Raw genomic sequence first — 13,006 nt, forward strand, 5'->3', positions numbered from 1 at the left:
AATGAATAAATTTTGTTAAACAGTCACGTGATAAGTCTTATAGTCACGTGATACGTCTTATAGTCACGTGATAGAAATGATACAATCATATTCCAGCAATGTTTATTGAGTATGTAAAAGAAGTAATCCAAAATTACATCAAAATTTATTATTTAAGAATGTCAGTTATCCCAATCAATTCAACATCTTTTGGCTCTAACAATTGGTGTTTGAAGTTTAAACCGTTGTACAACTATGGTTTGTTAACTTAGCTTGAGTAATGGGGGAAATTAGCATTTTTGAGGCCACGATTTGTTGGCCAAGCGAAACAGCACGCTCCACCCTGGCACGTGCTCACTCGCGCTTCTCCCTGGCACGTGCTGCGGCAGCAGCACGTGCCAGCACAGCCACCTCGCCACGCTCCCGGCCACCCGCCCCGCCCGCGCCCAGCCGCGCACCACGTGCCCGCCCAAAGCCTCGGCCCACAGGACTCCGACACTGTCCGGCCACAACCCTGCCCCCCCTCACACTGTCCGGCCACAGCTCCCACTGCAAAACCCCCCACGTCCCGGTGTCTGCCGCCTGCCACAAGTAGCCTGCGCCGATACCGGCCAGCGCCACCTGGAACGCGCCGGCACCGCCAAACAGCCACGTCAGCACCAGGTCCAGCAACGGGTACGCATAGCCCGGAACCGGCAACACGCCGTACACCACGACACGGCCATGGCGGGTCTGGTCGCTCATGGCCCAGTTGAATGCCATGGCACTGCTCAGTCCGTGGTAGATGAAAACCGCCTGCCACGGCGGGAAAAGAACGCTGGCGGCTAATTCCACGCCGCCCACTATGCACACCAGGTACCAGGCATAGTCTTGCCAGCAGGCAAACAGATTGTTTTCCAGGAACACGGACCGGGTGTAGAAGTTGTACAGTTCCATCACCAGGCCTATGCCCTTCTGAGACGGGTCGAAAGGCACCAGCAATGTGCCGGACACCAGCCGCCAGATCTGGCACTGTTTGACGGCACGTGTGTAGGAGTACACCAGAGTGGAGGGGTCGAGGATTGTGCTGTATATGCAGAACGCCACCAGCACCAGGCCTGCTATGAGAACTCGGGTGACTGGCGGCAGAGGGTCCTGGGCAGGGGACGAGGGGCTCTTCTGGTCACGTTCTTTGTCCCTGTCACGTTCTTTGTCCTCGTCCCGTAGTTTCTTGTCGCCGAGGGTATGGATTGTCATGGTTGGTTGGTTGGTTGGTTGGGTGGTGGTTGTGGTTGCACTGGGCCTGGCTTTTCCAAGCGGGTCCGCCTTAAATAGCCGAATCCGCCTGCGCAGTTACCCGCCTCGCGCAGCGTGCAGACTCAGAACTAGAAATGGTGTAATCACAGGGTGTCATGATTAGCATGGTTGATCATCCTCGTCCACTGCCTATATATAATGTCTCATACATACATGCATATCCTTATGCATTCCAACTGCAACTGTAACTGCCACTACGCCACTACGTCACAAGTACTTTGTCATGTCTCAGAATTTTCAGTGTATGCTTTACTCGGTCATTCACACACAGAGTACTTAAACTGCCATGCTTATTGCGTCCGCCTGGGGCGACATCTTGTTCATCATATGACATACAAAGTATATTGTATGCTTTTTCTGTAGTACACAGTAATTCGGTTTCCAGATTTTCATTTCGGCGCCTTATATACACGCTGTGTTTCCGGGTAAGCCGAATTCGCCACTTGCTATCGGAAAATTCGAATTAGGGCAGCCTGCTATTAGCGCTACAAAACCAACCCTATTTATCCCATCTCATCCACCTGCAAGCTCCAAGCTCCAAACTCCAAACTCCACCACGATAAAAATGTGGCTCAACAGGTTGTATCCCCCACGCATCCCCCTCCCGCTACACTATCCCGTTCGTTTCCACCGTCTCGCCACCACAGAATCCACCCCCCTCCAAATCATCCCCCATGACACAGACCTCTCGCTGTTAGAACAACAAGACGCCCTTGTTAAAAAACGCCATCTGCTTTCCAAAAACGCAACCCCTCTTCGTAAACATAAACCAATCTCGCCAGGTCTCCGTTGGGTCCGCACCCCTATCCATCCTCATCTCTTCAAGGGCCCCCCCATCAGATCCCTCACCATCCACAAACATAAAAACGGTGGTCGTAACAATACTGGCCGCATCACTGTCCGTCATCAAGGTGGTGGTCATAAACGTCGTCTGCGTCTCTTGGATTTCCATCGTAACCAAGATGGACCCTGCACTGTCTTACGTATCGAATACGATCCTGGAAGAACATCCCATATCGCCTTGTTGAAACATAACACAACTGGTAAACTCTCCTATATCACCGCCTGTGATGGGCTTAGGGCAAACGATATCGTTCAATCCTTCCGCAACTCCCCACCACTCGATACAGCAGCCATCCAGCGTGGCAATTGTTTACGTCTAAGAGATATCCCCATCGGCACCATCCTTCATAACATCGCTCTTGTGCCCCATGGCCCGGGCAAGTTGTGTCGTGCTGCTGGGACTTATGGTCGTCTCTTGGATAAACTGCCTGAAAAACGTCGTGCTGTCGTACGTTTGCAAAGTGGTGAACATCGTTATGTTGCTTTGGATTCCATCGCAACCATCGGTATCGTCTCCAACGTCGATCATCAGAACGAATCCTGGGGGAAAGCAGGTAGAGCTCGTTGGAGAGGTATCCGTCCCACGGTTCGAGGGGTTGCCATGAATAAATGTGACCATCCTCATGGTGGTGGTCGTGGGAAATCAAAATCAAATAGATTATCCGTCTCCCCCTGGGGTATTCTTGCAAAGGGTTACAAGACTCGTCGTGGTAAAAATGTAAATAAAATGAAAATTAAAGATAGACCAAGAGGCAAGCGTGGTTAACGCGTATATATATATATATAATAAAACTAGTTTATACATGTAAATACTGTTCTTTTTGTCTTTTGTCTTTTGTCTTTTGTCTTTGTCTTTTGTCTTTTGTCTTTTGTCTTTTGTCTTTTGTCTTTTGTCTTTTGTCTTTTGTCTTTTTACGCCTTTCAAAACCCATCCCAATGCGCAAGTTTCCATTACACTCCCAAGAACAAGTTTACTATGTTCCCCCATATGTCCAACACTCAACCGATCAATAGTATCCATAGTGCTATGGATGTAATGGTTCGTATTCTTAAATTCTCCCTCAATGACAAACCCGGCTGGATACCCATTCCGAATAGCACTACCATGATCTGAACAGGCATACCCACATTTCGTTTCCAAATACGGGATACTCAAATATTTATTAATGATTAATTTCAAAAACTCGGTAAACTCCACAGAAACATAATCAGTGATCACTCCAACATGCTCATTCTTCTCATCAGAAACATACCCTGTCATATCTTGTTGTAGCATACACATCACACGTTTATTCTCCTCCCGATACCTACTAAAAACATCCATAGACCCCAATAATCCACCTTCCTCTGCAGAATAGAAATGGAACTCAATTGTATTATCAGGACGATTCTTCATTCCATCTTCTTTAATATACTCCACATATAATCTCAACGCTTCCAAATTCGTAACAGTCCCAGATCCGTTGTCATCGGCACCGGGTGCACCTAGTACACTAGGTAAGATCAAATTAATACTATCATGATGAGATCCAATCACAACTATATTATCACGGTTTTTCTTCCCTTCAATACGAACAATCATCGAAAATTGTTTCCAACCTTTATGTTCGAATTTATTCAAATGAATAAACTCGACATCGTTTACAATATTTTCCAATTCTTCATATAACCATTGAGCAGATTCAACCCCATGTTTGGATTTATAATATCTTGTATAAAAACTAGTCAATTTAGCTAATTTCTCATACATTACAGTATGGTTGATTTTCTCACTAATACGATATACTTCATCATCATAAAAAGTTTCATTGGGATAATTATAAATAGCTACAGGGATTTCCGGTTTGGAAAAGTAATTGGTAACATCAATAAACTTGATCCCTTGTTTTAATAAACTCCATTTCTCTTCTTCATTCACTTTGACGTGGTTCGAAGGTGAAAGTTCTAATGTATATAATGTCTTTAATGCAAATGGTAAAATCCTCATTGTTAGTTCATTTGTAAGGGATCTTTCGCGGTCCCCCTTGTTTCGCGAAGTTGTCTTTTATTATTTTACGTCATTTTGTAATCGAGAATATTCTAAATAATTAATACCCTTTATTTAACGTACTAGAAAACAATTATGCATTAACGACTAGAACAACATCTTATATATATATATATATGTGTGTGTGTGTGTGTGTGTGTGTGTGTGTGTGTATTGTATAAAATAACACTTGCAAGTGTAAAAAAACAAAAAATGTTAAACACTTCATGTCTTCTAGTTTTCTACTACAATCACTCTATCATCAATTAATTATACTTCTATTAATTCCAATCTTATCATGTAATCATAATTTATTAATTTCATCATTACATATAATTGAAATAATTTGTATTTTATTATATAAAATATTTTTTTCCATTCCATATTTATTTTATTAAATTTTTGGTTACCAAATTTATTTTCATTTAAAAATATTTCATGTTTTATACTCTCATTTTATTTTTGGTCTCATCATACTAACAATATATATAATAGAAATTTTTTAAAATTTTGTATTTTATTTTTACTTTTTCAAGAATAATCTATTATAAATATATATATATATATATATATATATTATTTAGTCAAATTATTAACACACTGTATTTAAAATTTTCAATTCAACAATAATATATGATTATGGTAGATCAACTTGACTATAAAATTTTTATTCAAAAGAAACCAGGACATATATATTATACAGGAATAATACAATAAAGCATAAATCAAAACTTGCCATTTCTTAGGGGCAAATATATAAAGAGATACATACATATACAATTGTGTACATATAATGAAAATTGGGTTATAGGGGGGAAGGGTTAAAATGCTGTGAGAAATGCTATCAAAAGAGTTTTATCACAATCAAATGATATGCTTGGATTTGAAATAATTCTTTAAATAGTTTAATTGGAAAGCACCCAAGGCAATCAACACAGCAATTATTAATAAAGAAAAGTTTCTAACTCTTGAGTTAGTGGATTCATTGGTGTCTCTCAATCTTTCTTCTCTGTTTTTCAAATAATTCAATTCATCAACAATTTCAGCAGTTAATTCTTCAACCATTCTTAATTCCACTTCAATTGGTTTTAATTTTTCACTTGCCTTAATCTTATTCCAATCACGCGCTTGAGCACCACTTTCAATATCTAATTCAATAGATCTAGTCAAAGGCTTTTGACCATTGGTTAAAACATTTTCTAGACACACATCAAAGGAAACTGAAGATGGAGCAGTAAAAGCAACACGAACTTCACCTGCAAAATCACGCTTTCTTCTATATTCATTACCAGTAGAATCACGAACATAAAGACTTAACATTTGACCATCGCCAATATACCCATCTGATTCTAAATTTACAACAACTAATTGACCTTCTGCAACAAAATCACGAACACAAAATGGTTCTGGGTTTTTTGTAGCAGGAATTTCAAAATGTAATGACATGACGTTCATTACTAACATCCCTAGGACCAGTAATATACTTTTGACTTGTTGCATTGTGTCTGGCTTGCGTAGTCTACTTGTGTGTTGGTTAGCTATTTAGTCTTTCAACTGCCTTCAATTTCTATAAGGTTATTTTCCTTTATTTGTCTTATATATAAGAATATTAACACCAAAACAATTAAACTGTCTTTGATTTTATCAACAAACAATTCGGCCGTGTTTGCCATTTGGTCCGTTCAACAATTTCAATGTTTCACGGATCGCGTTAGTCCGTTTCGCGTCTTGTTTTCGTATCATGGAACATTGTTGTTGTTGTTGTTTAGTTTTTTTTTGTTTTTTTTTTTGGTAAAATATAGAAATAATAATATATATGAAAAAAAAAAAATAAAAATAGTGAAGTTTGTTAAGGCATAATTCTACACTTATTTATATACAAGGCTTGCTAGTAGATATCTATGCTATATCGTGTTTATTCGGATATAAACTACAGGGAAACTTCGTCCCAGGCGTTAGAAAATGCGTCATTAGATGGGCCCAATACTACTTTCTTCGTTTGAGCATTGGCCAAATATTTTTCAGCAACATGATCAATATCTGGCAATGTTACATCCAATAATTGTTCTCTTCTATGCTGTCTCATATCATTATCAATATTGCTGTAGAATTGAATTAAACCTTCATTACTGGATGCCACAGGAGCATCTACAGATTGAAAAATGCTCATCTTTGCTTCATCTAATTCTCGTTTATCCCAAGTAATACCTTGACTTGTGACATCGGCAAAAATGTCCATGGATCGTATTGGATTTGGATCCCTATAAGAATAGAAGTTGAAAATACCACTTAATGCATCATATGTGGCACCACCACCATATGCACCACCCTTTTCCCTAATTTCCTTATGCAAGTATTTTGTAGTCAATAATTGAGATAATACTTGTAAAGATGCACCATCTTGATTAGTATATGAAACACCAGGTAAACTCAAAGCTCCATATGAAACTTGAGCTGGAATCAGAATATGAACTGGCTTGTTACCTTGTAAAAGAGGGAAATTACTTGGATTCAAATTTAAAGTAGAGTTACTAGAATTAGAGAAGGTACCCTTCACAAATTCATATAATTGTGTCTTAACTTGTCCAATTTGCGATGACGTATCACTAGTAACCAAAAATTCAGTATTCTTAAAACTATCATTAATTAATATTTTTTGAATCTCAATTAATTTATCAATGATCTCTTCTTGAAATAATTTTTCATTATCAAGAATGTCGTTTAAATGATTGATAAATTTGATTTGCTCAATACCGTTCATTGCTTCATGAATGGACCGACTAGTTCTGAAAAATGCACCTGCATATCCTCTGGCAAATGAATGTCCACTTTCCACAATCATTGATCCATTGTTGGTCATAATATTACGAATTAAAACTTTTAATTTAGATGAATTTTTTTGAAAATCAGTTTGGTAAAGTAATTTATTCCAAATGTTGAAAATATGATTACTATTATTATTTAATGATAAACCTTTCATCTTAAAATACAAGTTTGGTTCCATGGTATTAGGATCACTAATGACATTAACATTCATACTCACACCACCTGTATAAAATTTAATTTCATCTTCTATATCTCCATAAGATTCTTTTGTGGTACCAAGATGAGTTAATGAAGATGCAAATATTGGCAAATATTTATACAGTTCTACAGGAATTATTTTATTCAACAATTGCTTACTTCTAACGTATGTTAACCCATTTGTGTTTGTAAGTCTATCTTGGATATTAACACTTTCATTATATAATGAATTTGTAAGATCGTATTTAATACCCAATCTTGAAATATCACTTATTTTTAAAGTTGGTAAACATTCAATATTTTCTTGATCCTTCTGTTCTTGCTTTTTCACTAAAATTTTACCTCTTTCAAATATATCTTTACGATCTTTTTCAGTTAATTCTATCACTGCATTATTTAATCGGATTTTTTCTTCTTCATCAATAACCTCTTGAAATTTTTCATTACCTTTCACAGAAAAAGTAAATGTATTTTTGCCAATAATGTATTTAGAAACTAATTCTCTAAATATATCATCACCTTTTTGCTCATACTCTGTTCTAAATCTAGTTAATACTTTATCAATCTCTAATTCATTTAACGGATCTATTCCATTAACCCAACCAGGTAAGATAGAATATAAAATTTCCATCCCAAAGTTACTCTTTGGTTGTTTCTTCCCTATCTCAATGCTTTTTAAGATGCCTTCAATTTTTTTACTGCCAAAATCTTCAAAATTTTTTAATACATCAAATACAACTTCTTTGAATTTTTCTATATCTTCCACACCTTGAACACCTATATTGAAAAGATTCACAGAAGTAATGCTCTCAACCCCGGTATTTACAGAGTAGTCCATCCCAATCCCAGATTCAATTAATCTTTGATACATTGGGCTTGAATGGCCACCAATAAGGAGCTTACTAAACATACGTAAAATAAAAGTCTCATAGGTATCTTTTGGATTCCCGCAAATCCAACTTATTGATATTTTAGTTTGTTTTTCGGCAGGTAACATAGGATCAAACTGCCCATCAATAGAAATATTGATATTGCCATTTTGTAAATTAGTTGGTTCTAAAGGTGCTAAGTCATGAACTTCTTTATCATACTGTAAAAATTTTTCATTCAATTTGTTCAATGTATCTTCCATAGGGAAATTACCATATGAATAAGTCAATGAATTTGATGGATGATAGTTTCTTTTATGGAAAGACTTTAATCCTTCATATTTTAAAGTGGTAATGCTTTTAGGATCACCACCTGAATTATTTAAACTTGGGTAAATACTACCCAAGAAGTTACTCCAGAAATAATAATCAGCATTTGAATTTTGACCTTTCATTTCATTATAAACTACACCTTTAAAAATCAAATCACTATCTTTATCAGTAGCGTCCTTATTTTCCAGTCTCCAGCCTTCTTGGAAGAAATCTTCTTGCTTTAAAAGTGGACTAAACGTAGCATCTAAGTAAACATCCTGTAAATTTTTAAAATCCTTCGAGTTAGTTGTAGCAAAGGGGTACATAGTATAATCATGCCCAGTCATTGCATTCATAAAATTTGACAGTGATCTATTTAACATTTTAAAGAATGGATCTCTAACAGGGTATTTCTTAGAACCACATAATGTTGTGTGTTCCAAGATATGTGCAACACCAGTAGAGTCAGGTGGGTTGGTTTTAAACCCCACACAAAACACATTGTTAGTGTCTACTGTATCGATATGTAAATGTTTACTAGCAGTCTTCGAATGAATTAAATCAATGGCTGTAATTTGTAATTCAGGAATCGGTACTACCCTATTAACCTGATACCCACTAATTAAATCACCAATTTTATAATTTTTTAAAGCATTCTCTGTCTGTCTTAAGGTTGAGCTAAACCTTCTAAACCTTAGCATAGTCAAAAGTTATCTTTTTATAATGTGTATATAGAATATTAATGTTAAATTGGTACTCACCAATTGTTTTAATAAAGAATTGCAAATATTAATATGCTATTCTATCTATAAACTAAACGCCGTTTACGCCACTTTAAAGTATTTTTTATATTTTTCTTTATATGAAAAGCTATCCGAAAATAAGATTTCGGACTTTTTTTTATAGGGAATTCAACAATTACTAAGAAAAGGGTAGCTAGAAACTATATTTAAAAATTCAAATCCAAATAGGTATGATAAAGTATTTAATACAATTTTAAACCACATACTTAGTGACTATAGCAAAACAACTATGAGCTTTAAAAGTCTATGAATTATATATATATATATAAGGAGAGAGATAGATAAGATATATAGTATGCTAGCTTCTATAGGGAGTTTGTGTATGAGTAGCACAATGCTATAAATATTATTTTTAAATTAGTGGTAGTGAAGTAGTTCTTTGGTTTTATCAATCTTCTGAATTATTCTTTTCACTTGTTCTGTCAACATCACCTGCAATGTCAGATTCATCTTCCTCTTCATTACCGATTTCCTCGATCATTAAGCTACCATTTGGCCATAATTGCGGTATTTCTTTTAATTCTTTATTTAAACTTGAAGGTAGTTCATATTTAGGGTAAGGTGAAATCAAATCAAATGAAAGTTTTACCTCATAAGGCTGGCCTAATTCAAATTCAAATTTAATCCAATCTTTATCGATAATTTTAACTAGTTGTTCTAAATTAAGATTATTCTCTTTTTCTTCACCACTATCAAAATCTTTTAAGTCTTTAAAGCATAATACATCTGAATCATTAGATAATTCTCTAATCTTGTTTCTAGTCAATTGCAACCAATTATCTTTATTCTTTGAGAAGTCTTTTAAATATTGTCTTATTCCCACTGTAATATATATATCTAAAGGTGTAGTATTACCGCTAAATTTCTCAATAAATCTTACACCTTGGGAATTTCTTATTTGAATAGTCGCAAGCTTTTCAGTTGTTGTACAGACATCTTCCTTTTCCAACAGAAATTTAATTGTATTCTTTAACCAAAACAATTCAGTCATCGTATTATTTAATTTAATTGTCCTTATTTGTTTTAATTGTTTATCTTGTTCAACTTTACGATCATGTTCTTTAATTTGATCTTGTCTTAAAGATTCCTCGTAGGCTGCATTTTGAGCCTCTTTAATTTCACGAGCCAATTTTAATTCATTCATTTCTGTTCTACTGACTACTAATTCAGGTGAAAACCTATCAAAGGTTACTTTTAGAGAATTACAGAATCGTGTAACGGAGCTAACTCTTAATCTTGATAGCACTGAAGCTCTTGTGACACCATTCAAAGACTCAGTAGAGCTTAGAACATTACCAATTAATATACACTCAGGAGTATATTTAACCCTTAATTGTTTTGCCACTAACCAAGGTTCAAAATCATGAATTGTACGTAAATATATAATCATCTCATCTTTATGTTCTTCCAATAGGTCTAAACTTCTAGTATCACTTAATACTGCGGAGATGAATTTCCTTGAGTTAACGTCCATTTCTCTTACAGGTAGACCATTATTACTGCTAGTACCACCCATTTGGTTATCTGCATTTTTTTTCTTTAGTGGCTCCATATCACCAACAAGTATTAATAATAAATATTTAAATTCATCTTTGCAAATCTTTAAAGCATCATTAAATTCTAATTTGCTTGTTTCATTCTCAACACAAAGCTTAGTAACTCTAGATAATTTTGTTTCATCTTCAATTAAAGTTGGTAAAATTTCACTAATAGGTACAATTTCATCAGAAGGTGATGGCCTTTTCGGAGTGCTAAATACTTTGATTTTGTCAGTATTTAAGGAATTTCTAAAGCCAAATGTCAAAATATTCCATAATATTCCAAAAACGTTGGAAAATAATTTAAATAAGAAGTTCGGAACTAATATTAAGACTAAGATTAAAGGGTTATTTGTGTTGGCGTTCTGATGTGAAATGTTCCAAAAGTTCCAAATAGTAGCCGAGCCTTTATTTATTCCTAAAAATTGTGCTTTCTGAGATTTGAAATTGCTTGGTAGAGCCGTAACCTTTGGAAGTCTGGGTATTAGGTTTGATTGCGATAATATAAAGGGAGTTGCAGAGAATCTATTGCTACTCATTAAGGAAGGTACTCGCTCTGGGACTTCTGGTGCTCCTATATTTGATGCTGGGATATTGGGTGAAGAAGAGATTGGACTAGCTTCAGTGAATTGGGTACTCATGGTCGGAGGTGGCGTTTCTGTTTCAAACAAAGTGTTATTTTTCCAAGTACCATCAAAATATCTTCCAAGTGCTGCTTCCAAATTCCAACTATGATTTTGTAACAGTTTAATAATTAATGGTAATTCATCTTCGGGAAATGTAGTGATCATTTGAAACTGATTAAGTTTATCCTCTTCCTCGTGGGACAAGTGGAAATTCTGAAGACCGTGTTCCACAAGTGGCATTTTTGAGATAATATCGTTATATACTTATAATTTTGCCCAGTCTATTATTGATCTTTGTATTATACAATGGTTAAAGGCACAAATCTTACAGTCTTAGGTTGATATGTCTATTTGAAATACACAACTCTTTTAATAGCTCGTTTATCCGTTTCCTTTATATATGCATCGCTTAATTGGCGGAAATCAGCAATAATACAGGAGTGAAACGTCACGTGATATTAGAATTTTAGGACGGTTCCCTTCTTAAAAAGAGTTACAGCATGTATCTTACAAAAAAGATAAGTTTGGTTTGAAGAGAAGGATGAATGTTCTCTAAAAGAATACAAGCTAAATTCAGTAAAGAGTGTACTGAGTCGAGTTTAAAATTATTGGTAACAATCATCAACAAATATTTATAGAGGTCATTAAATATTAAGTATATTTATAAAGTCAAATTTAGAAATATCTTTTGAGTGTATTTACCACGAATGTCTACTTTAATATTGGTTGATAGTTTACATAATGATATATAAATAAACACATATCATGCTGATTTTAGATCTATGAGATTCTATAAAATGGCATTTATTTCAAGTTCTTTGAGCTACCACATACCAATTATCTCTTTCATACCCACCTTTCAGAACTGTTGCACCAGCACTTTCACAATCCTCTTCCAGTTCACCTTTACGATATAAATGATAGAAACGATATTTAGTGTTTTCCTTTTGATCACTCGACTTCTTCTCAAGCTCTTCTTCTTGTTGTTTCTTAGCTGCTGCTTCAGCTTTAGCTTCCTCTTCCCGTTCTTTTTGTTTTTGAATCTTCCAATCTGACACGAATTTAGCTCTTTCTGAAGGTGGAATTCCTGATAAATCAGGTTTTTCGTGTTTTATCTTATTAATAGATGTCTTCGTAGAAGCTTTTTTTTCTTTTGATGTATTATGAAGAACCCATGGAACTAGTACGTCTTGTTCCATACCTTCATGATACCCTCTTCTGGACGAGCCTTGTTCTAATGCCCAGCAATACACTAATAGCTTACCTCCAGGCTTTAGTTTAGATAGTATATGTTTAATAGCACTAATACGACGATCTCTTGAAGCCCAATGGTGGACAACAGCAATTGAAATTGCAAAATCAAATGTATTATCTTTATGTGGTAGATGTAGTCCATCTGCTACGAAAATATTATACTTGTTATCAATATCATGAGCACATGAGATTAAACCGGAGGAATGATCAGACCCAATTAGATATATGTTGGGGTTGATACCCAAATACTTCCCATTACCACATCCAACATCGATTCCAATGGAACCCATAGTTTGCTCGTTTAAAAATTCAGTGACAATTGGCCATGGTTTATATCTAGTTTCCGAAAAGTGTGAAGCAATTTCATTGTAGACCTTGTGGACATATTCCTCTTCTTTTAAACTGGTCATAGTTGGTCTACTATTAACACTTTATA

General features: G+C 35.6%; 7 protein-coding genes across 7 annotated transcripts; 1 reads left to right on the forward strand and 6 right to left on the reverse strand.

Annotated features, from left to right (window-relative positions):
- Positions 1 to 333: 333 nt before the first annotated feature.
- Positions 334 to 1,215, reverse strand: DFM1 (Dfm1p; the record flags this gene model as incomplete). Its single annotated transcript, XM_004177952.1, has 1 exon — positions 334 to 1,215. The coding sequence occupies one exon, from the start codon at positions 1,213 to 1,215 to the stop codon at positions 334 to 336; it is 882 nt and encodes a 293-aa protein (XP_004178000.1).
- Positions 1,216 to 1,840: 625 nt separating this feature from the next.
- RML2 (mitochondrial 54S ribosomal protein uL2m) lies at positions 1,841 to 2,884 on the forward strand (the record flags this gene model as incomplete). The annotated part of the gene is made up of 1 exon (XM_004177953.1): positions 1,841 to 2,884. The coding sequence occupies one exon, from the start codon at positions 1,841 to 1,843 to the stop codon at positions 2,882 to 2,884; it is 1,044 nt and encodes a 347-aa protein (XP_004178001.1).
- TBLA0A06920 (putative aminopeptidase) lies at positions 2,777 to 4,105 on the reverse strand (the record flags this gene model as incomplete). Its single annotated transcript, XM_004177954.1, has 1 exon — positions 2,777 to 4,105. The coding sequence occupies one exon, from the start codon at positions 4,103 to 4,105 to the stop codon at positions 2,777 to 2,779; it is 1,329 nt and encodes a 442-aa protein (XP_004178002.1).
- Positions 4,106 to 5,008: 903 nt separating this feature from the next.
- ERV25 (Erv25p) lies at positions 5,009 to 5,644 on the reverse strand (the record flags this gene model as incomplete). The annotated part of the gene is made up of 1 exon (XM_004177955.1): positions 5,009 to 5,644. The coding sequence occupies one exon, from the start codon at positions 5,642 to 5,644 to the stop codon at positions 5,009 to 5,011; it is 636 nt and encodes a 211-aa protein (XP_004178003.1).
- A 430-nt stretch (positions 5,645 to 6,074) lies between these two features.
- CYM1 (pitrilysin family metalloprotease) lies at positions 6,075 to 9,050 on the reverse strand (the record flags this gene model as incomplete). Its single annotated transcript, XM_004177956.1, has 1 exon — positions 6,075 to 9,050. The coding sequence occupies one exon, from the start codon at positions 9,048 to 9,050 to the stop codon at positions 6,075 to 6,077; it is 2,976 nt and encodes a 991-aa protein (XP_004178004.1).
- Positions 9,051 to 9,540: 490 nt separating this feature from the next.
- Positions 9,541 to 11,556, reverse strand: UBX2 (Ubx2p; the record flags this gene model as incomplete). The annotated part of the gene is made up of 1 exon (XM_004177957.1): positions 9,541 to 11,556. One exon carries the CDS (start codon positions 11,554 to 11,556, stop codon positions 9,541 to 9,543), a length of 2,016 nt encoding a protein of 671 aa, XP_004178005.1.
- Positions 11,557 to 12,125: 569 nt separating this feature from the next.
- Positions 12,126 to 12,980, reverse strand: TRM9 (tRNA (carboxymethyluridine(34)-5-O)-methyltransferase; the record flags this gene model as incomplete). The annotated part of the gene is made up of 1 exon (XM_004177958.1): positions 12,126 to 12,980. The coding sequence occupies one exon, from the start codon at positions 12,978 to 12,980 to the stop codon at positions 12,126 to 12,128; it is 855 nt and encodes a 284-aa protein (XP_004178006.1).
- Between the last annotated feature and the right edge of the window lie 26 nt (positions 12,981 to 13,006).

This window comes from Henningerozyma blattae, chromosome 1, assembly GCF_000315915.1.
Source record: "Henningerozyma blattae CBS 6284 chromosome 1, complete genome".
Taxonomy (NCBI): domain Eukaryota; kingdom Fungi; phylum Ascomycota; class Saccharomycetes; order Saccharomycetales; family Saccharomycetaceae; genus Henningerozyma; species Henningerozyma blattae.